Consider the following 25865-nt stretch of genomic DNA (forward strand, 5'->3'; position numbering starts at 1 on the left):
CACCTTTGGTGATGTCTATGTTTACCTCACACATCGCAGTGAATTCCTATAGACTAAGGCCCAGGAGGGCTCCATGGATAAAGGAAGAGATATCCTATTTCCGTTCGTCACCACCTCCCATTTTCTTTTCTCCCCCAAGCAGAAAAGAATGGGTTAGACCTTTTTCTGCTTTCAGATCCTCTTAACAGTTGCTGGTTCTTTCCACCGCACCCCCACCACACATGTGCACATCCAGCACACACCCCCTACTCATGCACACCCTGTAGTCTGAGACTTGGCCCCCTCTTCCCCAGCACCTGCTGCTGGCCCCCTCTGATGTCGCCGGATGGGGCACCTTCATAAAGGAGTCTGTGCAGAAGAACGAATTCATTTCTGAATACTGTGGTGAGGTGAGTACTATAGTTTTGGCCCACATTCTTACTCGGGGGAGACTGATGAGAAACTCTGATTTTCTGTGGGCCAGGCTTCTTTGAATTAATCTCTAAATAACTCAGCTGTGTTCTCACGTGGCCTCTTGGGGAGATCCCACAGAACCGTTTGCAGTACTGAAACCACTGTTCAACTCTTTGGCAACTCCAGACACAAGAGATGAGGGGGGCTCTTTTCAGCCTTAAAACTGGTTGGCCTGGGTGGGAATTGGAACAGCATAACTTGAGCTTGCTCTCTTGTGATTCTCATCATGATGCTCAGTAAGCACCCATGTGAGATACCACCCAGCCCTTTCTGGGGGCAGGGTACCATGCCCTGAGCAGGCAGCCTGATACTCCTATTTGTTATTTGTCTATCTCTCTAGCTCATCTCTCAGGATGAGGCTGATCGACGCGGAAAGGTCTATGACAAATACATGTCCAGCTTCCTCTTCAACCTCAATAATGGTATGAAGTCACTTTGTCTCATCCCAAGGTGGTCTTTTTTTTTTTTCTTTTTTTGAGACGGAGTCTTGCTGTGTTGCCCAGGCTGGGGTGCAATGGTGTGATCTTGGCTCACTGCAGCCTCTACCCTCTGCCTCCCGGGTTCAAGTGATTCTCCTGCCTCAGCCTCCCGAGTAGCTGGGACTACAAGCACCTGCCACCATGCCCGGCTAATATTTTTATATTTTTAGTAGAGACTGGGTTTCACCATGTTGGCCAGGCTGTTATCGAACTCCTGGCCTCAAGTGATCCACCCGCCTCGGCCTCCCAAAGTGCTAGGATTACAGGAGTGAGCCACCGCACTTGGCCCCAAGGTGATCTTTCTACCAGATTGCCCTTGCTGTAGTCCAAGTTTAGATCAGCTCCGAATCTTCCAGCAGATGCATAGAGCAAGGGGGCAGGATCACACTTGGGGATCCCACAGGCCACAGTGCCCTTGCTTTGGAAGAACCTCCATTTCTGGGTTCTGTTTGTAATAGGAGTGCTGAGCGTCTTTACCTGAGAAATCTCCCTGCCCAGTAGATGAGAAGATCCATAATTCAAAGAGGGACCCAAAGGGAGTGCTCCCACACAAGGCTGAATTCTGAGGCTGCATGCTTTCCTCTGCTCCTGTTAGCACACTGGGCTTCAACATTCCCATCAGACTAAAGTGTTTCTGTTACCATTTAACTGATTTTAAATTCAAGCTGAGAAGCTGTGGAGTTGCCTGCTGTGCTTATGGTTTTCCTTGATTTACTTTATACAGATTTTGTAGTGGATGCTACTCGGAAAGGAAACAAAATTCGATTTGCAAATCATTCAGTGAATCCCAACTGTTATGCCAAAGGTGAGTCCCAGTAACCTGGGAGGTGGGGTGGGGGATGGATGCCTCTTTACTGTGATTTCCATTCGTTGTTGAACCTTTTCCTTAGCTCAGCTATTTTTTGTCCAAAGATAATCATGATTAATATCTGGTATCATTTTAGGCCCCTCTCAATCTTAGTTTTGTAATCTGCTTTTTTCAGCGAATACATTATAAACACTTTCCCACAAACATGATTTAACCAGCCTGAGCAACATAGTGAGACCCATCTCACAAAAAAATAATAGGCTGGGTGTGGTGGCTTACGCCTGTAATCCCAGCACTTTGGGAGGCTGAGGCAGGTGGATCACTTGAGGCCAGGAGTTCAAGACCAGCCTAGCAAACATGGTGAAACCCCATCTCTACTAAAAATACAAAAATCAGCTGGGGGGCGTGGCGGTGTGCACCTGTAGTCCCAGCTACTCAGGTGGCTGAGGCACAAGAATCGCTTGAACCCTGGAGGCAGAGGTTGCAATGAGCCAAGATCATGCCACTGCACTCCAGCCTGGGCAACAGAGCAAGACTCTGTCTCAAAAAACAAAACAAAACAAAAAACCCCACTAATAATAATAATAAAGATAATTTTTCTGCCATAATAACAGATCTAAAAGCATAGAGGCAACTACCATATTGACTACTTTCTAATTCCATTTGATTCATGTTTTCACTGGGAATTTGGAGAAAATCAACCCAGAAGCCTACTGGTTATTGACTTGGAGTTGGGTAGGAACCTAGCCTCGGGTTTATCCTGCTTGCAGTGGTCATGGTGAATGGAGACCATCGGATTGGGATCTTTGCCAAGAGGGCAATTCAAGCTGGCGAAGAGCTCTTCTTTGATTACAGGTGAGGTGCCAGTAATGGTCCTTGGGATGTGGCCCAAATTGGAAAGAGTGGCTGTTGGAATAGATTTGGGGGCTCAGGGAGGGTAATGGGGATGGAGGAGAGAGTCTCCCAGTGAACAAGGCTGTGTCCCTTGTTCTGATATCTGGTGCCTTGCCTCAGAAGTGGGACCATTGTAAACAGCCGTTAAGGAGTGGGAGGGGAAGTGAAACAGGAGGGGACTCCGCCTTTTCAATCACAAAAGTCATGAGAGTAACCTGGTTCCTCCTCCCTGCTCTGGGACAGGTACAGCCAAGCTGATGCTCTCAAGTACGTGGGGATCGAGAGGGAGACCGACGTCCTTTAGCCCTCCCAGGCCCCACGGCAGCACTTATGGTAGCGGCACTGTCTTGGCTTTCGTGCTCACACCACTGCTGCTCGAGTCTCCTGCACTGTGTCTCCCACACTGAGAAACCCCCCAACCCACTCCCTCTGTAGTGAGGCCTCTGCCATGTCCAGAGGGCACAAAACTGTCTCAATGAGAGGGGAGACAGAGGCAGCTAGGGCTTGGTCTCCCAGGACAGAGAGTTACAGAAATGGGAGACTGTTTCTCTGGCCTCAGAGGAAGCGAGCACAGGCTGGGGTGGATGACTTATGCGTGATTTCGTGTCGGCTCCCCAGGCTGTGGCCTCAGGAATCAACTTAGGCAGTTCCCAACAAGCGCTAGCCTGTAATTGTAGCTTTCCACATCAAGAGTCCTTATGTTATTGGGGTGCAGGCAAACCTCTGTGGTCCTAAGACCTGGAGAGGACAGGCTAAGTGAAGTGTGGTCCCTGGAGCCTACAAGTGGTCTGGGTTAGAGGCGAGCCTGGCAGGCAGCACAGACTGAACTCAGAGGTAGACAGGTCACCTTACTACCTCCTCCCTCGTGGCAGGGCTCAAACTGAAAGAGTGTGGGTTCTAAGTATAGGCATTCAAGGCTGGGGGAAGGAAAGCTACGCCATCCTTCCTTGGCCAGAGAGGGAGAACCAGCCAGATGATAGTAGTTAAACTGCTAAGCTTGGGCCCAGGAGGCTTTGAGAAAGCCTTCTCTGTGTACTCTGGAGATAGATGGAGAAGTGTTTTCAGATTCCTGGGAACAGACGCCAGTGCTCCAGCTCCTCCAAAGTTCTGGCTTAGCAGCTGCAGGCAAGCATTATGCTGCTATTGAAGAAGCATTAGGGGTGTGCCTGGCAGGTGTGAGCACCCTGGCTCGCTGGATTTGTGGGTGTTTTCAGGCCTTCCATTCCCCATAGAGGCAAGGCCCAATGGCCAGTGTTGCTTATCGCTTCAGGGTAGGCGGGCACAGGCTTGGACTCGAGAGGAGAAAGATTGGTGTAATCTGCTTTCCTGTCTGTAGTGCCTGCTGTTTGGAAAGGGTGAGTTAGAATATGTTCCAAGGTTGGTGAGGGGCTAAATTGCACGCGTTTAGGCTGGCACCCCGTGTGCAGGGCACACTGGCAGAGGGTATCTGAAGTGGGAGAAGAAGCAGGTAGACCACCTGTCCCAGGCTGTGGTGCCACCCTCTCTGGCATTCATGCAGAGCAAAGCACTTTAACCATTTCTTTTAAAAGGTCTATAGATTGGGGTAGAGTTTGGCCTAAGGTCTCTAGGGTCCCTGCCTAAATCCCACTCCTGAGGGAGGGGGAAGAAGAGAGGGTGGGAGATTCTCCTCCAGTCCTGTCTCATCTCCTGGGAGAGGCAGAGGAGTGAGTTTCACACAGAAGAATTTCATGTGAATGGGGCCAACAAGAGCTGCCCTGTGTCCATGGTGGGTGTGCCAGGCTGGCTGGGAACAAGGAGCAGTATGTTGAGTAGAAAGGGTGTGGGCGGGTATAGATTGGCCTGGGAGTGTTACAGTAGGGAGAAGGCTTCTCCCCTCTTTCTGGGACTCAGAGCCCCCCTTCTTCCCACTCCACTTGTTGTCCCATGAAGGAAGAAGTGGGGTTCCTCCTGACCCAGCTGCCTCTTACGGTTTGGTATGGGACATGCACACACACTCACATGCTCTCACTCACCACACTGGAGGGCACACACGCACCCCGCACCCAGCAACTCCTGACAGAAAGCTCCTCCCACCCAAATGGGCCAGGCCCCAGCATGATCCTGAAATCTGCATCCGCCGTGGTTTGTATTCATTGTGCATATCAGGGATACCCTCAAGCTGGACTGTGGGCTCCAAATTACTCATAGAGGAGAAAACCAGAGAAAGATGAAGAGGAGGAGTTAGGTCTATTTGAAATGCCAGGGGCTCGCTGTGAGGAATAGGTGAAAAAAAACTTTTCACCAGCCTTTGAGAGACTAGACTGACCCCACCCTTCCTTCAGTGAGCAGAATCACTGTGGTCAGTCTCCTGTCCCAGCTTCAGTTCATGAATACTCCTGTTCCTCCAGTTTCCCATCCTTTGTCCCTGCTGTCCCCCACTTTTAAAGATGAGTCTCAACCCCTCCCCACCACGTCATGATGGATGGGGCAAGGTGGTGGGGACTAGGGGAGCCTGGTATACATGCGGCTTCATTGCCAATAAATTTCATGCACTTTAAAGTCCTGTGGCTTGTGACCTCTTATCTGAATAAAGTGTTAGAATCCATTTTGGCAAGTTGTGTACTGTGTGCTTTGGGGCTGGAAGGATCCAGGGATGGGGTCCAGGAGCAGGTTGGGCCGAAGCATCAGCATTCTGATCCCCACTTACCCACTGAGATCTGGGAAAGGGGGAGATGGGGGGTCTGGCAAGAGCCAGTCAGTCAAGTCCCTGGAAGGTGATGCAAGGATTCTGAGAGCTCCTTCTAGAAATTCCTGAGCCCTCAGATTAGTTCCCTTAAAATCATCCCACTTATCCCCTAACCACGACGCCAGCTACCACACACAGACTGGGGCTCTGCCACTCTGCTTTATTGGAATGGCTCCGTGTCTGAGAGCACAGCAGGCTCAACCCTGCTTCAGAGTGGGGGCCGGACCAGGCTGGTGGGTGACCAGCAGGACTCACGACACTTCCAACACAGGAAAGGCAAACTACAGACTGTGGGCACAGCACAGGACAGCACAGCCAATTGAGCTTTTCTTTTATATATAAACAAATAATTTAAAAATTTGAATAATATATAGAGTTTCTCTAGAGAGACACTTTGCAACAAAAAATATATATAAAGAATATGACCTCCTGGGTAAATGAAGCAGCATCTCTGAGCGGAGGAAAGAGGGTTCCTCATGCACTGGAGGGGGTGAAGCCTTTGGGCAGGCACAAAGGCCATTGCATATCTTGGAAAAGGTTGGAGGAGTAGAGGGCTGGCTAGTCAGGGTATCTGCATTATTTTCTCTACGTTGCAGGTTTTTTATGGCTTTGGCTAAAGCAAGTGAAGCAGCGGAGGTACTAAGGTGCTAAACTGAGGCCTCTTGGTCTCTGTGTACAAAACAAAAGGAGGGGGGCAGGGGACAGCCATCAAGCCCTCTTGAGCCTCCAGCTGAGTGGAAGCAAATGGAAGATCTTCAGGGCAGGGGGGAGGCTGGGGGATAGGGTTTAGCAGCCTCCTCCCCCCATACCCTCTGCAGCCCTGCACTCCCACACATCTGTCCCTGCTGATAGTGTCTATTGGAAGGGAGGCAGTTAATCTCCCCTACACTCTGTTGTTAATCCCTGACAGCAGCTGGAACAGAGATGGCAGGAAGGACCTATGTCAACCCCATGAGGCTTCTCCTTTGGGGCAGATAAACAGCCAGGAGCCTGGGGAAACAGGGATGAGCAGGGCATTGGTTTAGGCAGTGAGGCTCGGCCACTCCCTTGGGTCCCATCTGTAGCTCTGCCCACCAAACTTGACGGGGGGGATGGGGGAATATCCTCTGGATGAGCAGAGCCAGCTAAGAGGAGCCAAATGTCCCTGATAGGATGGGGGAGAGGCAGGACTGGGGGAATGTCAGGAGCTGGAATTGGTCCCAGAAGCCCTTCTGACTCATTCAGACCTGGACTCCTCCAGGATCTGGGGTAGGTTCTGATCCCGGGGGCCAGGGGCTGGGGCTGGAGTTGGGGCTGGGGCTGGGGCTGAGGCTGGAGCTTGGTTGGGAGCTGCTGTAGGGGTGGGGACCTGGGCAGGGCCTGAAGTGGGTAGGGGAGGTTTGCTGCCAGGATGGTACTCGTGGGCAGCCTTGGGCTCATTGGTATGGTAGGAGCCCTTGTAGCGATGATTTTGCAGATAGAAGAGCACCAACATTCCCACCAGCCCCAGCAGCAGAAAGGCCACCAAAACTGAAAGGAAGAAAAGGGACAATTCAGATCTTCGGGATCTCACCTGTATACACACACACACACTTTGAGATTTCACCTGTATACATACACACACTTTGGGATTTCACCTACACACACACACACACACACACACACACATTTACTTTTGGCCAAAAGCATAATGTATGACCCTCAGTTAGCTGTTCGACCACACTAAACTCATCTCAAGTGTCTGGCAGGTTTGAATTCCTGGCTTACCCCCTGCCACCTTCTGTTTCTAATATTCTCTTTCCACATCCCTGGTAGTTACCCCAATTTCTTATCTCTCAAGGTGTTACTGTATCCCCATTTTCCCATCCCTTAGCTATAGTCCCATTTTAATATTTTATTTAAAAATCTGTAGCATCCTCAAACATCTAAAAATCTCTGCCCAGTTATATGTCACCTTCAGCATAGCCTGTCTCATCCTCAAACATCTAAAAATCTCTGCCCAGTTATATGGCACCTTCAGCATAGCCTGTCTCATCATCCTTTGTGCCATCGTGCATCTAGTGCCTTTGCCATCCTGCAGCCTTGGGGATCAGGGGCAGGGAAAGGATGCTGACAGTCAGAGGGTAGTCTTGGGAGGTCAGCTTAGTGATCAGTGCTACTCACAGCCTAAAAGTATGGCAACCCATCCTTCATCATGGTAGTAGGGGAAGTCTGGAGAGGAGAAAGCACTAGTTAGGAGATGCCTCCTCCATGTTAAGAATCATTCCCTTCCCTGTCATCCCTCCCTTCTGTCCTCTGTGTCCTGGGAATGTACCTGGGGGCAGATACCAGGGATCAAGCTCAGGTGGCACCTCTGAAACAAGACGCGGCATAGCTCCGCAATTAGATTCGGACAGTTCTCCCTGAACTCGAAGGGCCTCAGCTAGCTCAGCAGTCATGGGTCGAGGGGTTCGGAAGTGGGTCTTGAGGGGAGCCACATTGTTGAATCGAACACCAGACAGGCAGCCCGAGAAACCTGGGGTGTTGTAGCGCTGGATCTCCGGGTCAATGACTCCTGTCTCTGAGAGAGAGGCAGGCCCAGAAAGAGGGACTTGGACCCAAAGGCCCTGCCACTCTCACTGTCCACAGGTTTCCCACTCATCCTTCCCACTGCCCTCACAGCCATTCCCAGGGCCTTCACTTTCCTTGAGGATCCAGGAACATATGCCACAGCTCCTTGCCTAAAACGCGTCCGCACCCGCAGCTTACCCATCACACGCCCTAGATACAAGGCCTTGGGTGAGTCCAACTGGCTGTCCACCAACAGCGAGAACTTCTGCTCTGTCAGTGGGAAGTAGTCCACCTGAGGTGGGGAGGGGGAGGGGGAGGGCGATGAGGGAGCGGGGACCAGAAGCAGATGCCTGTGGGCCGGACTGGAACTGTGTGGACCCTGGGAATATACTTGGGGGCAGATACTGGAGATCTCTCATTCTGTCCAAACTGGCGGTGCCAGCTGGGTGAGTCCTAGCTCAATCTGAAGTGGGCAACCCCTGGGCCTAGATGTAGGATTTGGTATATATATTTTTATTTTTATTATTTTATTTTATTTATTAAATATTTTTCTTTGTGAAGATGAGGTCTTGCTATGTTGCTCAGGTTGGTCTCAAACTCCTGGCCTCAAGCAGTCCTCCCACTTCAGCCTCCCAAAGTGTTGGGATTACAGGTGTGAGCCGCTGCACCTGGCCTATATATTTTTTAAAACCCTGGTTTTAAGCCCCATCTTTGCAGCTTATCAGCGGTTTGACTTTGGGTAAACCACTTTACTTTATTTTTTTGAGATGGAGTCTCACTCTGTCGCCTAGGCCTGGAGTGCAGTGGCACGATCTCAGCTCACTGCAACCTCCACCTCCCAGGTTCAAGCAATTTTCCTGCCTCACCCTCCTGAGTAGCTGAAACCGCTTTAGTTTCTGAGGCTCTTTACTGATTTGTAAAACACTTAAATAAGAATGCCTATTGTCTGGCTGGGCGCGGTGGCTCATGCTTATAATCCCAGCACTTTGGGAGGCTGAGGCAGGCGGATCATCTGAGGTCGGGTGTTCGAGACCAGCCTGACCAACATGGAGAACTCCTGTCTCTACTAAAAATACAAAATTAGCTGGGCGTTGTGGCGCATGCCTGTAATCTCAGCTGCTCAGGAGGCTGAGGCAGAGGAATTGCTTGAACCCGGGAGGCAGAGGTTGCAGTGAGCTGAGATCACACCATTGCACTCCAGCCTGGGCAACAAGAGCAAAATTCCATCTCAAAAAAAAAAAAAAAATGCCTATTGTCCCCTTGGAGCTATTGTGAGGGTTACATGAGGTGACACACGTGAAAATCCTCTATACATTCAAATGTGATCTACAAATATTAAGTATTTGATGTTTTCCTGGATGCCACAATGGAGACCATGAGGTTATGATCTGAACTGGCTCACCTCCCTCTATGCATACCTGGATGAAGAGGTTCCGGTAAACACGGGTGATATTGATGCTATGGGGCTGGCCATCGGTCACTGGTCGAGTGGTTAGCTGGTACACGTAGGGACTGGTGCCCAGCTGATATCGCAGCTGAAGGGTCCCTGTGGGGTGGGGAGAAGAAATTTGGGGTCTCAGGCCCCATGACTCCTATCTTCTAACAGCACGTGGGTCCTTGTATTTGTGAATCAATAGGAGAATTAGGGGCACCGGGGTGAAGCTGGAGTGGGGTGAGAGAGCCCGGGAGAGCTTACCATCATCCTTGATGAGCACAGCCATGTAGTCACGAACAAAGGAACTGACGTAGAGCAGGACAGCAGGGGCGGAGCTGGTGCTGAAGCTGAAGGAGACCTCCTCTCCCGTAACGTTGTAGACAGGCCCACGGTAACCGGGCACAGGCCGACCAGGCCGGGGGTAGTCGGGCAGGCGGTACCCGGGGCCATGGTAGCCAGGCACATAGCCCGGAGTATCATAGCCCGGGATGTAGCCAGGCTCATAGCCTGGCACCGGCCGGCTCAGCATGTGGGAGAACTCCCTGGCTGCAGAGCGCAGCGCTGACTGTAGGTTATAGCGCATCCAGGTGCCCGGCTCAAAGAAACCACCAATATCTGCAGGTAGAAGCAGGGAGGTTAGGGCCCCCACACTGCTCACTCCCCAATTCAGAGGTTTTATGTCATCCATACACACATCCTGAGACTTACTTCAGTTTCTGCCACCCTCACAACCCTCCATTTACTTTTAGGTCCCCTTGAGCCCCTCTGTCACAGAACAGAATCTTACAGCCATGGGAAACTTGAGATCATCTGATCCAACCCCTGCATTTTGCAAATGGGGAAACAGGCTCAGAGATGAGTAGTGACTTGCTTAAAGACACACAGTAAGGCCAGGCACAGTGGCTCACACCTGTAATCCCAGCACTTTGGGAGGCTGAGGCAGGCAGATCACAAGGTCAAGAGTTCGAGACCAGCCTGGCCAATGTGGTGAAACCCCATCTCTACTAAAAATACAAAAATTAGCCAGGCATGGTGGTGCACATCTGTAGTCCCAGCTACTCGGGAGGCTGAGGCAAAAGAATCGCTTGAACCAGACGGAGGTTGCAGTGAGCCGAGATCGTGCCACTGTACTCTAGCCTAGGTGACAGAGCGAGATTCCATCTCATAAAAAAAAAAAGAATTTTTTTTGTAGAGACAGGGTCTTGCCATGTTGCCCAGGCTGGTCTCGAACTCCTAGCCTCAAGCAATCCTCCCACCTTGGGCTCCCAAAGCATACTTGGTGATTTTGAGATATTTTTGCACCAGCTATCTGTACCATCCCTTCCTTGTCCATGCCTTTGGAGTCACCCATGATCTTCAACTGCCTAACTCCCCAAACTCAGAGCTCAGGAATCCAGGGACAACTCTAATTTTCCATGATGTGGGCTTTACATGCTATTTCCTTCCCTGCCCTCCCTACATCCCATTACACCCTATGGCTCCCTGTTGCCCCATAACCAGCAGCACTTACCGTGGTTGCAGTATGGCCCATCAAAAGCCGTGAGGTCACAGTCACACGTGTAGTAGCTATAGCGCTCCACGCAGCGGCCTCCATGGAAACAGGGGAGCCGAGGGTGGGCACAGTGGCCTGTGCAGTTGGGTGAGGTACCCTCAGAGGCATTGGCACGGCCCTCCAGGTTCAGAGTCACTCCGTTCAGACGCATGGCCCTCAAGCAACCCACAAAGGGGCGTCTCTTAAGCTCTGCAGATCCTGGGAAGGGTAGGCAACAGGTCAAGAAATGGAGGCAGGGCCAGGCGCGGTGGCTCACGCCTGTAATCCCAGCACTTTGGGAGGCCGAGGCGGGCGAATCACGAGCTCAGGAGATCGAGACCATCCTGGCTAACATGATGAAACCCCGTCTCTACTAAAAAATACAAAAAAAATTAGCTGGGCACGGTGGCGGGTGCCTGTAGTCCCAGCTACTCGGGAGGCTGAGGCAGGAGAACTGCTTGAACCCAGGAGGCGGAGCTTGCAGTGGGCCGAGATCGTGCCACTGCACTCCAGCCTGGGTGACAAAGCGAGACTCCGTCTCAAAAAAAAAAAAAAAAGAAAAGAAATGGAGGCAGAGCCAGAGACAGGATGAAGTATTGTAGTTGGAAAGGGAGCCAAGAGGGCTGGAAGAATAGAATAGGATACAAAGGCCTGGAGGGACAAGTGAGACACTGGCTTGCTCTGAAGCAGAGGGGACTGGCACCTAAGACAGGAGGCTCCTGGAAACAAGGCGAGCGGCCTTGGAGGATGGGGAGGTAAAGGAGGCTTCAGACTTGCCTCTGGGTTGCTGCTTACCCACATAGAGGGGCTGGTCATACTCCATCCAGATGTAGGTCTGCAGTGGCATAGGCCGCAGAACCCAGGGCCGGTGATCCACTCGGAGCCGGGCCTGCTTCACGTTGATTTCAGCCCGGACCAGGTGCCACTCATCATCATTGAACTCAAAGTCGTCTGAGTGTACTGTGAGGTTCTCATCCCCATTCCCCACATCAAAGGCGAAGACCACATCCCGGGATGCTGGACAGTGTGATGCAGGGTGGGGGAGAAAAGGACTCAGACCTACAAGACCCTTCATGGATCCTTGCCCAATACAACCTCTTTCCCTCACCTCTTTGGAGCTTCTTGAATATCCCTCCAATTTGTCTGTAGCTTGCATTGAAACTTACCAACTGCTTAAAAACCTCATACCCTTTGTCTCTCCCCACATCACAGATCCCTGAAGCCAGCTTCCCAGCCTCACTTCCCAGGCTAGAAGCATGGCTAATCAGCGGTGAGAGGGACTCGAAGGTCCAGCTTCCTTATGGCACAAGGAAGGGGCTTAAGGCCAAGAGAGGCCAAGTGAATGCCTGGGGTCACCCAGCCAGCCATCAAGACCGAGTGAGGGCTAGAACATAGGGTATCTCAACCCTTCCCATGCTGCCTGTCAAAAGGGCATCTGCCCTTGGCTCCAACCCCAGCCTACCCCTGTCTCCCCAGACAGCACTTTCATCTACCCCGAGGCCCTCCCACAGTCTGCCTGCTCACTGTTGAGTTCCACCCGCACATAAGGTCGGCGCCACTGGCAGTAAGGGCCCCCCATATTCTCTAGGAAGACCCCCGAGGGAGCAGAGGTCCTGAAGTAGAAGGAGACATCCAGGCTGTGGTTGGCACGGATTGGGGGGAAGCGTAGTGCAGCCCCGGTGTGGAAGGAAATGGTGTTCCAGGAATTTCCTAGAAAAGCAGATGGAGGAAGGTCTTGTCAGGGAGATTGGAGGGTGGAGGAGGAAGAGAACCTGGGGTTGGGGGCAGGGAAGGTCGGGCAAAGGGGGAGGGTTTGAGGTGACGGAGGGGAGACTAAGGAGTGGAATGAAAGAGGAGCCAGGTGCAGAGGGGTAATGAGATCGCATCACAGCAGGAGCTGGGGGTCGGGCACCCCAGCTAGAGACCACCAGTGACATGCGGCCTAGATTTTGGAAACTGGAGAGTCAGCTCTGGGAGGGCACACAAAAGGGGACTGCCACTCACGATCGCCATAGCAGCGCAGAGGCCTCAGGAAGAACTGGGCCTCAGAAGTGGAGCGGTTCGTATCCCCTATCACTACCTGAGTGACAGGCAGATGGTCCACAAAGGTCAGCAGTCCCTTGTCAGTTCTCCTGTGGGGGCAGGATGTCATGGCTCAGCCCCAGCCACTCAGCTCCTCCCACTCCCGGAGTCCTAAAAACCCTGTCCCTTTGCCCCCTCACCACTGGGGCTGGTCAGCGTCACAGTTGCAGTACAAGGCAGGGTCCACACAGCTCCGGTCCAGACCACAGGCACAGCGCTGGATCCCAGGCTGGGAGCCTCCCCAGTAGAAGTGCTGCTCCTCATTTCGGCCAATCCAAAAGCTGTAGGGGTAGCCTCCTGGGGAAGAGGTGCAGGCAGCTTCCAGGCCCTGTCCCTCCATTAGCCTCTGGGCTCCTCTCGCCCTTCCAGCGAGTTCAGACCCCTCCTTGAATCTTCCAACCCAAGGCCCCAGCTGGCTCTCTGGCTTCCTTCTCCCAGGCCCCCATTGGTGTCTCCTCCAGTTCCGCCACCTCCCTGACCCCAGCCCTAACCTGCAGTGTTGAGCAGCCGGGAATTGTAGCAGGAGAACTCGATCCACTGTTCACAATGCTGGGAAGCATTGGCAAGGGCACTGACTTCCTCCCAGGATGCATTCCAGTACTGGATAGCCCCCAGGAATGGCCGCTCCATGCTGGAACCTGTCACTCGAGTTGTCCACAGCCTGTCATGCCGCACAACTGTCCACGCTCGGTTCTCTGGCAGACAAGAGGGGACAGAGCTTTGGCTGGAGTTGGGCATTCTCTACCCATCTCCCTGCCCACCTCCACCACCGCTGCTGCAACTCAGAGCCACTGAACGTGGCCAGCAGCTCCATTCCACCTCTGCCCTGGGCACTCTGCATTATAGGCTGGAAATAAGATAGCTGGAATGGGTAAGGAAGCTGGGATATACTTTTTTTTTTTTTTTTTTTTTTTTTTTTGAGATGAAGTCTCGCTCTGTTGCCCAGGCTGGAGTCCAATGGCGCTATCTCAGCTCACTGCAACCTCCACCTCCCAGGTTCAAGTGATTCTCCTGCCTCAGCCTCCCGAGTAGCTTCCCAAAGTGCTGGGATTACAGGTGTGAGCCACCACTCCTGGCTTGGGATTTACTTTTAAGGCTAGGTTACAAATTCCTCAGTATGCCCTTCCCCTCTGTCCTCCTTTACCCTCACTTGTTTAGTCTAACTGGCCCCCACCCACCACTCTATCCTTCCTGGTTCTCCCCTCACCCCCTCACCACCCATCAGAGACACTTACCTCGGATATCACAGTACACTACAAATGGCTTCAGGGGGCCACTGCCATCAGGATCAATGGTGAAGTTTCCAGAAGTTTTCCCACTGAGCCGATAAGCCTCACAGGATTCCTTATACAAAGCTGGCAGATAATAGGTTGAGACAAAGGCAGTTAGAGAGTTAGAGGGCTGGCCAGGTGCGGCGGCTCGGGCCTGTAATCCCAGCACTTTGGGAGGCTGAGGTGGTGCATCACCCGAGGTCAGGAGTTCGAGACCAGCCTGGCCAACATGGTGAAACCCCATCTCTAATAAAAATATAAAAATTAGCTAGGCGTGGTGGTGCGCACCTGTAGTCCCAGCTACTTAGGAGGCTGAGGCAGGAGAATCGCTTGAACCCAGGAGGCAGAGGTTGCAGCGAGCCCAGATGGCACCACTGCACTCCAGCCTGGGCAACAGAGCAAGACTCTGTCTCAAAAAAACCAAAAACAAAAAGCGAGAGGGCTGGAAGGGCCATCCTCGCCATCTCTAGCAGCCTGATGATCCCTAGCAACCTTCTATTGACCTCCCTTGTCCCTGACTCCCCCCATACCACATCTGGCTTACGTGTGTGGCAGGTCTCTCCCTTGTAGCCCGTCAGTTCGCAGTAGCAAATGAAGTCATCCCAAGACTGGTAGCAGCGTCCATCATGCTCACACATGTTAGGGCTGCACCTAGGGAAGGGGTCAGGACCAAGGGAAGGAGCCTTACTGGGAGCTGGAGAGTAGGGTCTGATCCCTGCAAGCTTCACTCCCAGCTCCTTGAAGCCCCAGAACCCGGTGAGACACACCCCGCCTAGCCAGCCGGGTATAAGCGCAGATGCAGGGGCACTAGGCAGTCCTCAGGGCTCAAGTACTACTATTCCCCCTTCCCGAAAACATCAAAACATGCCTTATTCTACCCCAATCATCCCCCTAGCACAAAAAACCCCTCTAGGACCAAAAGCAAATGTGTCATTTCCATCCTGAGCATGTATCACCTTAAGGGAAGAAATAGGAGGTAAGAGATCAAAGAAGAATCATCCCCAAGCAGGGGACTAAGGAGCAGAGACAAGGAGAAGGGAGATTATTGAGAGAGGCCATTCCTACTGGGAGACCAGGGAAGAGGGCTTTGGAGGGGTCATCTCTTGTTAGGGGCTTCTGGGTACCTATCAGTGATGCCACATGTATCAAAGAGGACCTCAGCATAGAATCCAAGCCGCCGGCCCTCCACCAGAGTCAGGTTGACCAGTTGACCATCCACCTTGAGCAGCTCCATGCAGCCATGGAATGCCGTCTGGTTGGAGTGGCAGTCCCATCGACTGGCTGGCTTGGGACAACCTGGAGCAACCACCCCTGTGAGATCCTCCCCAGGGGAGACCCCAAAGACCCTCCCCCAGGGACATGCCGAGGGGGAGCCAGACATAAAGGAAGAAAGGGGACTACAACCAAAGTGTAGATGGCAATGACCTTCCACTCCCTGAGGCCCCAGAGGGGAAGAGGGCTTGATCCCTCCAAAATTCTCCATGTGGCCCCATCTGGGTGGACTTAGATGGAGCCTTCCCACCCAGAAACAGAGGTCTGGTCAGGTTGGCCCCCACTTACCCCCAAAGAAATATGAGGTCCCTGTCCGGATCAGCAACGGGTATGAGACCCTGACCTCTGCCCCTTCCACATCATCAATGCTGATAACTGCATGGTTTTCCTGTGCCACAAAATTCACCTCGTGCCAAAAGCCGTCATTCAGTCGGTACCCTGGACAAGAATGGATGATGGTGTGGGTGGAGGGAAGCAGCAACTAGGGTAGAAGAATGTTCTGAGTGGGGAAGCAGCAGCCCCACTGTGTTCCAGTAGCAGCCTGTGTGCCCCCGTGATTACACTTCTCACACCCAGTGGAGACCTCTCTGAATGTCTCTTCATTATCCATGACCCAGCAACTGCCACAGAGTCTGCACAGTTATAAACGAGTAACCAAATCTCCAGGGGCCTTCTGGAACTGGAGAATACCAGGACTCCCAGGCTTCCCCCTTCTCCAAGAATACTTAGTCCCTCAGATTCGCCTCCTCACTGCCTCCAGCCACTCCCACCTTTTCCCAGTACCCTGGGGCCTCCTGCCCTGCCCCCTTCACTCCTCTCCCCTCTCCAGAATGTAAAGGCCTCAGTCCAGGCCTACAACTTTCCCGGGATCCTCTACACTTCTCTTCTCTTCTTGTGCCTCCCCCGAAACGCCCTCACCAGCAGCGAACTGAAGCTTCTTTCGGCCGCTCTGCGCGATGGACACGTTGACCTGCCCTTCGCTGAGCGTCAGCTCCACGTGGCCCAGCCCGTCCCCCAGACGGGAGAAAAGGAGAAGCCCGGTGAGGTCCCAGGTGCGGAAGCGAAATGAGACTGCCAGGCGGCCACGGCGTGGGAAACCGGGCACTTGAACGAAGTTGTGAGGGCCTCCGAAGTTGATAGGGTGCGGTACCGGGTCCAGGCAACGAAAAGCCACCTTACCCTAGGGGCAAAAGTGAAGACGCATCAACACCCGTGAGCCGCCTCTGCCTCAGCTGGGAATTCAGTTTTCACACCGGTCTAAGACCCTGGTCACCGCCCTCCTTCGGTGTTGGCGGGGGTGAGATCTCCAACCATGACGTGACCTCTTCCCCTCCAAGCTCGTCCATCTGTGGAGGGGGCCCCAACCCAGTCGGCCCTCGGAACTCTGCTCGCTTGCTCTCGCTGATCTCCACCGTCTGCGATTCGACCGCTTCTCTCCTTCCAGTATCGAGAGGCAATTTTGGACCACAGACCTGGCTCCTGCCAGCTTCCCAACAGAGCTCCAGAGTCGGAGAGAGTTGAGGGGGGCATATCAGAGAAGCCATCGGTTCAAGTCCCTACTCAGCCACCGTGCAGCTGCACGACCCCTGGACAAGCCACTCCCTGTGTCTGCGCCTTACTTTCTTCATCTATGAACTAAGAAGGTGATTGGACCCGACCACTGCTTCTTAACTAGGGGCCTGCGTGGCTCATGCACCTCAAGTGAGACCCGCTCCCCTCCCAACTTGAGCATCTGGCTGGGGACAGAGGGATTCTCGGCTTTTATCTGATGTTCAATATCTCTTCCCGCTCCACCTCTTTGCTTTCCACGACGCTTTGATATCCTGTCCTCCCAGACCCCCCTGCCCACTGGCCTCGAAGGTGATCCGGGAATGGCGCCGCACGGCCAGGTCTGCGATGTTGACGCGGTTGAAGATTACGTTTTCTATGCAGCCGCGGAAGTTATGCCGATAAGCCAGGTTCTTCCGCGCGGCGCCCACCAGACCTCCGATGAACATCTGCGGGAGGCGTGGGGAATGAGGCCTCTTGGGCACAGGAGGGCGCCTGCCTTTCTCGCGCGTCCCCGCCGTATGCTTTCCCAAATGCCAGGTGGGGTTTTGTAAAAGACTTAAAACACACATTTCCCCAGTGTCGGTACTAAAGCTCGCTAGGCCTTTCAAGGCTTGAGTTCAAGCTCTGACTCCAACACAAATCGGCTGCACGCCCTTGGGCAAGTCAATTAGCCTGCCTGGGATTCTTATCTGCAGATGGGGTCAGGGTCTTTAACAACTCCACAAAGTTGTGGGAGGATCCAAGGGAACAATTTTCCTACCTTGCCTAGTCCCCAAAATCTGAATTTCCAAACCCCATCTCATTAGTTCTGAAATAGTGCCTGGGAGTCTGCATGCTAACAGCAACAACACCCACAAAAAAAAAAACAAAAAAAAAACAAAAAAAAAAAAAAAACAGGCCTTTTTCTGGTGAGTGGCAAGTTTGCCAAGGGCTGCTAGGATATTCAGGAATTGGAATGCGAGGTCTTTGAAAAAAAAATTTTTTTAAATAGAGGTAGGATGTCACTATGTTGCCCAGGTGAGTCTTGAACACCTGGCCTCAAGCAATCCTCCCACCTCAGCCTCCCAAAGTGCTGGGATTACAGGCATGAGCCACCACCCACAGCCTGAATGCCAGGTCTGTCCTCTGAGAGACAGAGGAAAAGAGAAAGGGAGAGACCGACCTGCACTCACTCATCCAGCATCTACCCTACCACGAAATAGCACCTCCCTAGTCTCTCACCTCGGTGTCCAGGTTCAGCCTCTCGAAGTCTCCATTGAGAATAAAGCGCTGCACATAGCCGTCCAGGGTGAAATTTACATCGCGGCCAAATCGGTCCACCCGCACATAGTGCCAGTGCTGGTCATTGAGGACTCCGCCTGCGCTCACGGTGGTGTGACCTGGTCTTGGCTGGATAGGGCTGCTGCCTGAGGGTGGGGCAGGACAGAGTGAAACCTCAAGCCAGAACTCCATGGAGTCCAAGCTCCTAGGCAGAGCAGCAGCGTGTAACAAAGCCCAGAGCAATCAGGGAGAGTGGGCGAATAGATCAACAGCCATTGGCGAGTGTGTGACAGGGTAAGCCATTTAGCCTGGCTTCCTGTCTGTAAAACTGGGAACACATGAGCTGCTTCTATTTCACGTGCGGGTGTTATGAAAAGCTAATGAGATACAATGTGTGTGCGTCTGTGTGTGTGTGTTTACAAGGAGGGAACTGAGGCTCGGAAGTGCCCCATCCGAGGTCACATCTCTGTGTAGTGGTAGAGCTGAGACTGGAATCCAGTTCTCACTCAACTCCAGTGTTTTGCTAGCACCAAATGCTACAAGAAAGGGGCAGTTTGGTCCAGGCCTTAGAGAAGTGGAAGACCGGGCTGAGCGCGGATGCGCGGAGGAGGTGCCACGAGGAGGGCGGTGAGAGAGCTTCAGGGGTTGGCTCCGCATCGCACATGGTCGCCGAGCTCACCCAGGCTCATGTGCAGCAGCAGGTGTGCCCCCTCCAGCTCGAGCGTCACGTAGTCGCCCTGGGCGCCCTCGGCGTGCAGCAGAAGCCCGTCCTTCTCCTCGGTCTTGAAGCTGAAGGCGAACACGTCCCACAGGCTTCGGCTGACCCCTCGCGGGAAGCGGTAGGAGATGGCATCGTCGCCGTCGAAATAGAGTATGTCGGCCTCTGCGCAAAGGACCGTAGGTGGGCCGGGAACTGGGGAGGCTGTCTCCCAGGCCCCCTCCGCGTTCTCTGCACACTTACTGTATGGGCAGCCATAGAGGCCGAGCCTCAGGCCGATCTTGCCGCGTGGGTTCCAGGCCAGGGGCACGATGCGGATGTAGCGCGCAGTGAAGTGGAAGTGCAGGTCATGGCGCACCACCGCCGACTCGTTCACGTTACCAAAGAAGGTCTGCGGGGGTGGGGGAGAGTAGTAACCACGTCCCGCCCTCTGCTTCTTTTTTTATTTTATTTTTTGAGACAGAGTCTCGCTCTGTCGCCCAGGCTGGAGTGCAGTGGTACGATCTCGGCTCACCGCAACCTCTGCCTCCCGGGTTCAAACAATTCTCTTCCTCAGCCTCCCAACTAGCTGGGATTACAGGCGCCCGCCACTACGCCCGGCTGATTTTTTTGTATTTTTCATAGAGACGGGGTTTCACCATGTTGGCCAGGCTGGTCATGAACTCCTGACCTCGTGATCCACCTGCCTCGGCCTCCCAAAGTGCTGGGATTACAGGCGTGAGCCACTGCGCCCGGCCCCTCTCTGCTTCTTTCTCCATAGCCTCCCAGCCCACAACTTTCACACCCAGCCAATCTCGACTTCTGGAAAGTAAACACTCCTTGGTCTTCCCTGCTTGGCGGCTTTGCCTGCACAGTTTCCATAAAGTGCCCTCTCCCACAATCCTATTATTTCCTCAGACCTGAAATCAAATGTCACCTCCTTAGGAAGCTCTCCCAGGTTTTACCCTAAAGTGTGTTAAACCCTGTGAACCGAGTGTTTCGCGCACGTCCTAAGCTGACAGTCTCTCTGGACAGAGTCCCTGGAGTGGAGTCACTGCTCCTTGTCCGAGCCCTCACCACCACCCCCTCCATTTTCCCAGAGGCTGGTGCCCGGCCCAGAGCCTGGAGCAGAGGAAGCTCCCCAAGTGTTACCGCCTTGGCGCCCATAGTACCGAGTTGTGCCCTCGCTGGTAGAACGGTGTCCAGCTGTCCACTCGGTCGCCGTAGAGTAGCATGTAACGTGTGACCCAGTCCCAAGAATTAAAGGAGCCCTGTGTGGCCACGGCCCGGATCCGGTGCTTCTTCATTAAGTCTATCTGGAGCCAGGGATTCGGATCCCCAATCCGTGGTGACCACCCGCTTATGCCTATAGAAGGGACAGGAGCTTTAACCGGCTATCCCTCTCCCCGAAGTCCTCCGGAGGCCCCCACCCTTCCGCGGTGCGCTGCCAGTTGGCAGCTGATGTTCCGCGGAGCTCACCGTGCAGCCTGGCGAATCGCGGCGCAGTAAGGAGACTGTAGTAGGAGGAGGCGCCCAGGGAGCGTGCATACAGGGGACCCACCAGCTCCTCGTCGCAGCCGTCTAGGGTAGGGAAACCGACATGTTAGTCAGCGCTGGCCCCTCCCAGACCCTTCCAAAGGCCGGCCCACTTAGCGACCGAAGCTTCCCCTTCCGTGCCCCCAACCCCCGCCCCCAGAGGCACACCCAGCCCTACCTTAAAGCCATCTATTCAATCCTGGCTGCAGCAACAGCTGCATGCTCAGAGGAGGCTGCCTTCTCCTTCTAGGCAAACCCCTAGGCTACACCTATAGGCCCAAGGCCAGACCCTCCCTAGCTAGCCCAATATCTGCCCTGGTTTAGTACTTTCCCAAACTCAATCCTAAACCTCAGCATCTTCCACAACCTAAGCCAACCCAAGACACCAATCCAGCTCCAACCCTAGCCTCAATCCAACTCGGCCCCCAAAACCTGCACCATCCCCAAATACAGGCCTTGCACCCAACCTCAGCCAGTGCTAGCACCATCACCAGCTCCATGTCCAGCCTTAGCATCAGTCAGGGGCACCAGCTCCTGCTTGGATCCCTGCCACAAAACCCAGCCCCAGCCACAAACCCCAGCCCTAGCCACAAACCCCACCCCTTGGCCAGCTCCAAAGTCCAGGCTTAAGCCCTGGCAAAACCTTAATCCTAGTATCGGTCACCAGTATACACTTATCCCCCAGCCCTAGCCTCAAACCCAGGCACCAGCTCCTGCTTGGATCCCATCCCCAAATCCCTGCCCGCTGACTTCATCCTCGCCCCAGAGCCCAGCCCCAGCCCCGGGCGCGCGCGGCAGCCTCAGAGCTGCAATGCGGAGCGCGGGGGAGAGGCAGGAAAAGATGAGAGCCAGCGGGCGCGCGCCGGCCGGGAAGGACCCGCGACCACCCAGCCGCAATGCGGTTCGGGGCCGCCCTGCAGGCTCTGGACTCCTGGGCCCAACCCCACCTGCCTCCAAGCCCAACACTCACAGTAGCCCCAGCCCTCGGCTCCTGAGACCGCGGCGAGCAGGATGCAGAAGAGCCGGAGATGCATCATGCAGGGCTGACGGTCCCGGCAGCCGCCTCCCTGTGAACGGCTTCGGCTAGGGCTGGAGTTCTGGCTTGGGCTCCAAGCTCTCCTCCTGGGGTTTGCAGCAGACCGCTCTCTCCTCCTTACCCACCCTTCCCTCCCTCTCTCCTTTCGCCCCCAAGCGCTCTGTCTCTCCTCTCTCTTTTCTCTCTCTCTCTCTGGTTCCTGGTCCTCCGCTCTTCTCTCTCTATCCTCTCCTTTCCACCCTCTCTCCTCTCACCCCCCCCCCCTTCCCCAGCCTCTGTCTCCTGGCACGCGCCGGTTTCCCGGACCCCGCGCAAGCGCGTGCCTCAGCCCTGCTGCGAAAGGGCGGGGGTAGAGAGCCTCTAGCCACCGGGAAAACCCCAAGTAACCCGAGGCTGCCCGGGACTAGGGCCACAGGAGTGAGGACACGGAACCTAGGGCCAGAAGCATCCTGAAAATTTCAAGAAAAGGGAGGTGGTTTGGGGGAGGGGTGCCTGGAAATGGAATGAAGGGTAAGTAAAAGAATCTTAACATTTTCGGAAGGCAAATTATGCTCTAGGAGTGGTGCTGGGCACTGTGAATTTAGCATTTTTGCCCTACTCCACTTTGCAGATGAAAAACCTCAGGCTCAGAGAGGTCAAGAAACTTAGTCAATATCACACAGCAAATGATTATATTCCGAAGCCCGTTCTTTCTTCACTGACAAAGACAGTAAATTATTTTTTCTTTCTTTCGTTCATTCTTTTTTCTTTCTTTATTTCTTTCTTTCCTCTTTCCTTCCTTTCTTCTTCTTTTTTTTTTTTTTTCGTAAAATCCAGATCCTGCACAAGAGAGTGAAGTCTTTTGGAGGAGGTGGAATGGGAAAGTGACCCCGTAGACCCTAATCCCCACCTCCCTCTCGGCCCCTCTCCCCGCCTCTTCCTTCCTGTCCCGCTAGTAGTTTAACTTCTACCCCCTGTGGCTATACCTCAGAAACCTGTGTAGCCAGAGATGGGGACGGAGGCCACAGAGCAGGTGGGAGTGGGGGCAGGGAGGGGGAGAAGGGTTACAGAGAGGGAGGAGACAGGGAAGGAATGGGATTCCCCACCTGGCAATGGGCCTCTGCCATCCTATGGCTTATTCGGGATTCTTGGCGCTGTCTCAGACTAGGGGTCCTCCAGATAAATGGGCTGGTGGTGTGAGGCTGGGGTTGTGGGACAGGGACTAGGGCTGAGGGGAAAGGCGGGTTGAACCTAGAGGTCCAGGGTCCCACCTGGGCCCTGAAAACCTGAGTCCCAACCCTGGAGACCCCCTTGGCATGAGTGGTTCAGTGTGCTGGTATTGGAGGTACAGGGAAGGTGGGTATGGAAGGGAAAGAAGAGAAACAGAAACCCACTCCAGACGGAGGTTGAAGTCCAGGGCTCAGGTCTGAGGCAAAGCCTGCATATGGGCATCCTTCCAGGAGAGGGCGCTGCAAAGGGAACTGAAGCTGTAGGATTTATTAATAATACAAACTTTGGGCTGGGCGCGGTAGCTCAGGCCTGTAATCCCAGTACTTTGGGAGGCCAAGGTGGGCGGATCACCTGAGGTCAGGAGTTCGAGACCAGCCTGGCCAACATGGTGAAACCCCATCTCTACTAAAAATACAAAAATTAGCTGGGCATGGTGGTGGGCGCCTGTAGTCCCAGCTACTCGGGAGGCTGAGGCAGGAGAATCTCTTGAACCCGGAGGCGGAGGTTGCAGTGAGCCGAGATCGTGCCACTGCACTCCAGCCTGGGCGACAGAGCAAGACTCTGTCTCCAATAATAATAATAATAAATAATAATAATAATACAAACTTTGTATTATGGCCTTTGGAGAACACAGGTTCTCCCCATCCATTATTTTCCATATTGCCATCTTCACAGCAAACCTTGAGAGGTGGGCTGGTCAGGATTTATAATCTCAACATTACAGGTTAGGTAACTGAGGTCTAGAAAGAGCAAGTGCCTTGCTCAAGGTCACCCAGGAAGCTGGAAGCAGAGCTGAAGGTGTGCTAGGAAGAGTCTGGAGAAGAGCTTATGTCTCCCCGTGTACTGTTACATCTGGCCACACAGGAGCTCTCAGCTTGGAAGGCAAGTGTGGGCGGGGGAGTTGTGTGGTCAGATGTGTCTCATAAGATCCCGCCTCTCATTTGACCCTCCCAGGTTTCCTGGGGCCATTACTCTGGGGATGAAGAGGACGCATACTCAGCTGAGCCACTGCCGGAGCTTTGCTACAAGGCCGATGTCCAGGCCTTCAGCCGGGCCTTCCAACCCAGTGTCTCCCTGACCGTGGCTGCGCTGGGTCTGGCCGGCAATGGCCTGGTCCTGGCCACCCACCTGGCAGCCCGACGCGCAGCGCGCTCGCCCACCTCTGCCCACCTGCTCCAGCTGGCCCTGGCCGACCTGTTGCTGGCCCTGACTCTGCCTTTCGCGGCAGCAGGGGCTCTTCAGGGCTGGAGTCTGGGAAGTGCCACCTGCCGCACCATCTCTGGCCTCTACTCGGCCTCCTTCCACGCCGGCTTCCTCTTCCTGGCCTGTATCAGCGCCGACCGCTACGTGGCCATCGCGCGAGCGCTCCCAGCCGGGCCGCGGCCCTCCACTCCCGGCCGCGCACACTTGGTCTCCGTCATCGTGTGGCTGCTGTCACTGCTCCTGGCGCTGCCTGCGCTCCTCTTCAGCCAGGATGGGCAGCGGGAAGGCCAACGACGCTGTCGCCTCATCTTCCCCGAGGGCCTCACGCAGACGGTGAAGGGGGCGAGCGCCGTGGCGCAGGTGGCCCTGGGCTTCGCGCTGCCGCTGGGCGTCATGGTAGCCTGTTACGCGCTTCTGGGCCGCACGCTGCTGGCCGCCAGGGGGCCCGAGCGCCGGCGTGCGCTGCGCGTCGTGGTGGCTCTGGTGGCGGCCTTCGTGGTGCTGCAGCTGCCCTACAGCCTCGCCCTGCTGCTGGATACGGCCGATCTACTGGCTGCGCGCGAGCGGAGCTGCCCTGCCAGCAAACGCAAGGATGTCGCACTGCTGGTGACCAGCGGCTTGGCCCTCGCCCGCTGTGGCCTCAATCCCGTGCTCTACGCCTTCCTGGGCCTGCGCTTCCGCCAGGACCTGCGGAGGCTGCTACGGGGTGGGAGCTGCCCCTCAGGGCCTCAACCCCGCCGCGGCTGCCCCCGCCGGCCCCGCCTTTCTTCCTGCTCAGCTCCCACGGAGACCCACAGTCTCTCCTGGGACAACTAGGGCTGCGAATCTAGAGGAGGGGGCAGGCTGAGGGTCGTGGGAAAGGGGAGTAGGTGGGGGAACACTGAGAAAGAGGCAGGGACCTAAAGGGACTACCTCTGTGCCTTGCCACATTAAATTGATAACATGGAAATGAGATGCAACCCAACAACTGTTACTATTTTTGAGCCACCGACTTGGAAGTGATTTGTGGCAGGGCAGAACCGGTGGGTTAACACCCCGCCCCCGCCCCCCCCCCCCCTCCCTGCCCCGCGCTTGGCTCTCTGAGTGGAAGACGCTGAGGGCCTGGGTGGGGGTGGGGGGCTGCTGAGTCTGCTAAAGCTGTAGCCACTGACACCCCCTCCACCGTCACCTGGCCTCAGCCAACAGAGGTGAGGTGGGAAAGCTGCCAGGCAAGGAGGGGCGGTGGTTCCTCTTGCAATACTGTAAGGAAGAGCTTTCTAACAACCAGAGCGCTCTCCAGTAATGGCTGCCTTAGCAAATACTGAGTTCCCGCTATTGGAATGTTCAGACTGTCGGGGACGCTGTGGGCCTTTGCGTGGTGTGGGGGGAGGGGGAGGGGCAGGGGATTCCCGTTTTTGGTGGGCGTTTGGATTCCATTACCACTTTACAATCCCTTCCTAGTGTCTGTGATGGAAAGAAAAAATGAAAAAATTAATTGTAAAATTTGAGTTGAAGTTTTTCCACCTTGAAGAAAAACCTAGGAGGGATTGCAATCTGCAAATTTCCAGAGTAGTTATCATGGGTGTGGTGGGGGTGAGGGATATTTGCTGTTCTCCATCTTCTCTGGGGACTGGGTCAGAGGAAATGCACTGAGCTGGCCGGAAAGAGAGAGGTTGGATATGGGAAAAAACTTCTCTGCAGGCAAGGGCCTGGGATCCAGACCTGGAAGATGGTTGTGGTATCTCCATTCCTAGGTAATCTCTCAGTGCAGGCCACTCTCATCTGGAGAGAGGCCACGGCCGAGATGGCCTCCTAGACACGCTCGCATTGATTCCTGGTCTTTGTTTTACACAATCACAACGGGCAGGATGGTGTTCACGTGCGACAGTTCTCGCGGTTTAATATCGGTCAGCAAAGCTGTCCCCACCGCTCC

At 54.3% G+C, this 25865-nt stretch overlaps 3 protein-coding genes across 11 annotated transcripts in view; 2 read left to right on the forward strand and 1 right to left on the reverse strand.

The window, feature by feature from the left end:
- The window catches only part of EZH1 (enhancer of zeste 1 polycomb repressive complex 2 subunit), a 47321-nt gene extending 39049 nt beyond the window's left edge, over positions 1–8272 (forward strand). For 6 of the 8 annotated variants that reach the window (XM_016931770.4, XM_063798556.1, XM_063798554.1 and 3 more), the window contains 5 exons: positions 294–389; positions 794–875; positions 1657–1737; positions 2511–2595; positions 2878–5200. In XM_016931770.4, coding sequence (XP_016787259.1) covers positions 294–389; positions 794–875; positions 1657–1737; positions 2511–2595; positions 2878–2938 — 405 coding nt within the window. In that variant the 3' untranslated portion in view covers positions 2939–5200. Of the gene's footprint in view, positions 1–293; positions 390–793; positions 876–1656; positions 1738–2510; positions 2596–2877; positions 5201–7981 lie in introns of those variants that run through there. The other 2 variants (XM_016931773.3, XM_063798553.1) reach the window with 2 other exon arrangements.
- On the reverse strand, positions 5482–21740 carry CNTNAP1 (contactin associated protein 1). 2 transcript variants are annotated; one of them, XM_016931768.4, is made up of 24 exons: positions 21476–21740; positions 20449–20550; positions 20142–20335; positions 19234–19381; positions 18952–19155; positions 18234–18418; positions 17315–17458; positions 16380–16641; positions 15750–15899; positions 15314–15485; positions 14734–14840; positions 14154–14273; positions 13410–13613; positions 13059–13215; positions 12841–12968; positions 12361–12546; positions 11632–11853; positions 10816–11055; positions 9567–9920; positions 9289–9416; positions 8069–8162; positions 7635–7880; positions 7484–7531; positions 5482–6850 (listed from the first exon to the last, which is right to left on the reverse strand). In XM_016931768.4, exons 1-24 carry the CDS (start codon positions 21540–21542, stop codon positions 6558–6560), a joined length of 4155 nt encoding a protein of 1384 aa, XP_016787257.1. In that variant the 5' UTR covers positions 21543–21740; the 3' UTR covers positions 5482–6557. The 2 variants fall into 2 exon arrangements, with proteins under 2 accessions (XP_016787257.1, XP_016787258.1); XM_016931769.4 differs by having other exon boundaries at positions 20684–21740.
- CCR10 (C-C motif chemokine receptor 10) lies at positions 21723–24917 on the forward strand. Its single transcript, XM_016931000.3, has 2 exons — positions 21723–22553; positions 23705–24917. Exons 1-2 carry the CDS (start codon positions 22530–22532, stop codon positions 24767–24769), a joined length of 1089 nt encoding a protein of 362 aa, XP_016786489.2. The 5' UTR covers positions 21723–22529; the 3' UTR covers positions 24770–24917.
- The last annotated feature ends 948 nt before the right edge of the window (positions 24918–25865 follow it).

The sequence above is a fragment of the Pan troglodytes genome, chromosome 19, assembly GCF_028858775.2.
Source record: "Pan troglodytes isolate AG18354 chromosome 19, NHGRI_mPanTro3-v2.0_pri, whole genome shotgun sequence".
Lineage (NCBI taxonomy): Eukaryota > Metazoa > Chordata > Mammalia > Primates > Hominidae > Pan > Pan troglodytes.

What these genes read in the sequence shown, in the direction of transcription:
- CNTNAP1 (XM_016931768.4), bottom strand. Translation starts at nt 21,542, where the DNA reads ATGATGCATCTCCGGCTCTTCTGCATCCTGCTCGCCGCGGTCTCAGGA. An exon ending in AGTGTACTGTGATATCCGAG is followed by an intron (nt 13,614 to 14,153) that starts GTAAGTGTCTCT and finishes CTTGTCTGCCAG; the next exon opens with AGAACCGAGCGTGGACAGTT. An exon ending in TGGGCCATACTGCAACCACG is followed by an intron (nt 9,921 to 10,815) that starts GTAAGTGCTGCT and finishes TTCTACCTGCAG; the next exon opens with ATATTGGTGGTTTCTTTGAG.
- CCR10 (XM_016931000.3), top strand. Translation starts at nt 22,530, where the DNA reads ATGGGGACGGAGGCCACAGAGCAG. An exon ending in GGACGGAGGCCACAGAGCAG is followed by an intron (nt 22,554 to 23,704) that starts GTGGGAGTGGGG and finishes TGACCCTCCCAG; the next exon opens with GTTTCCTGGGGCCATTACTC.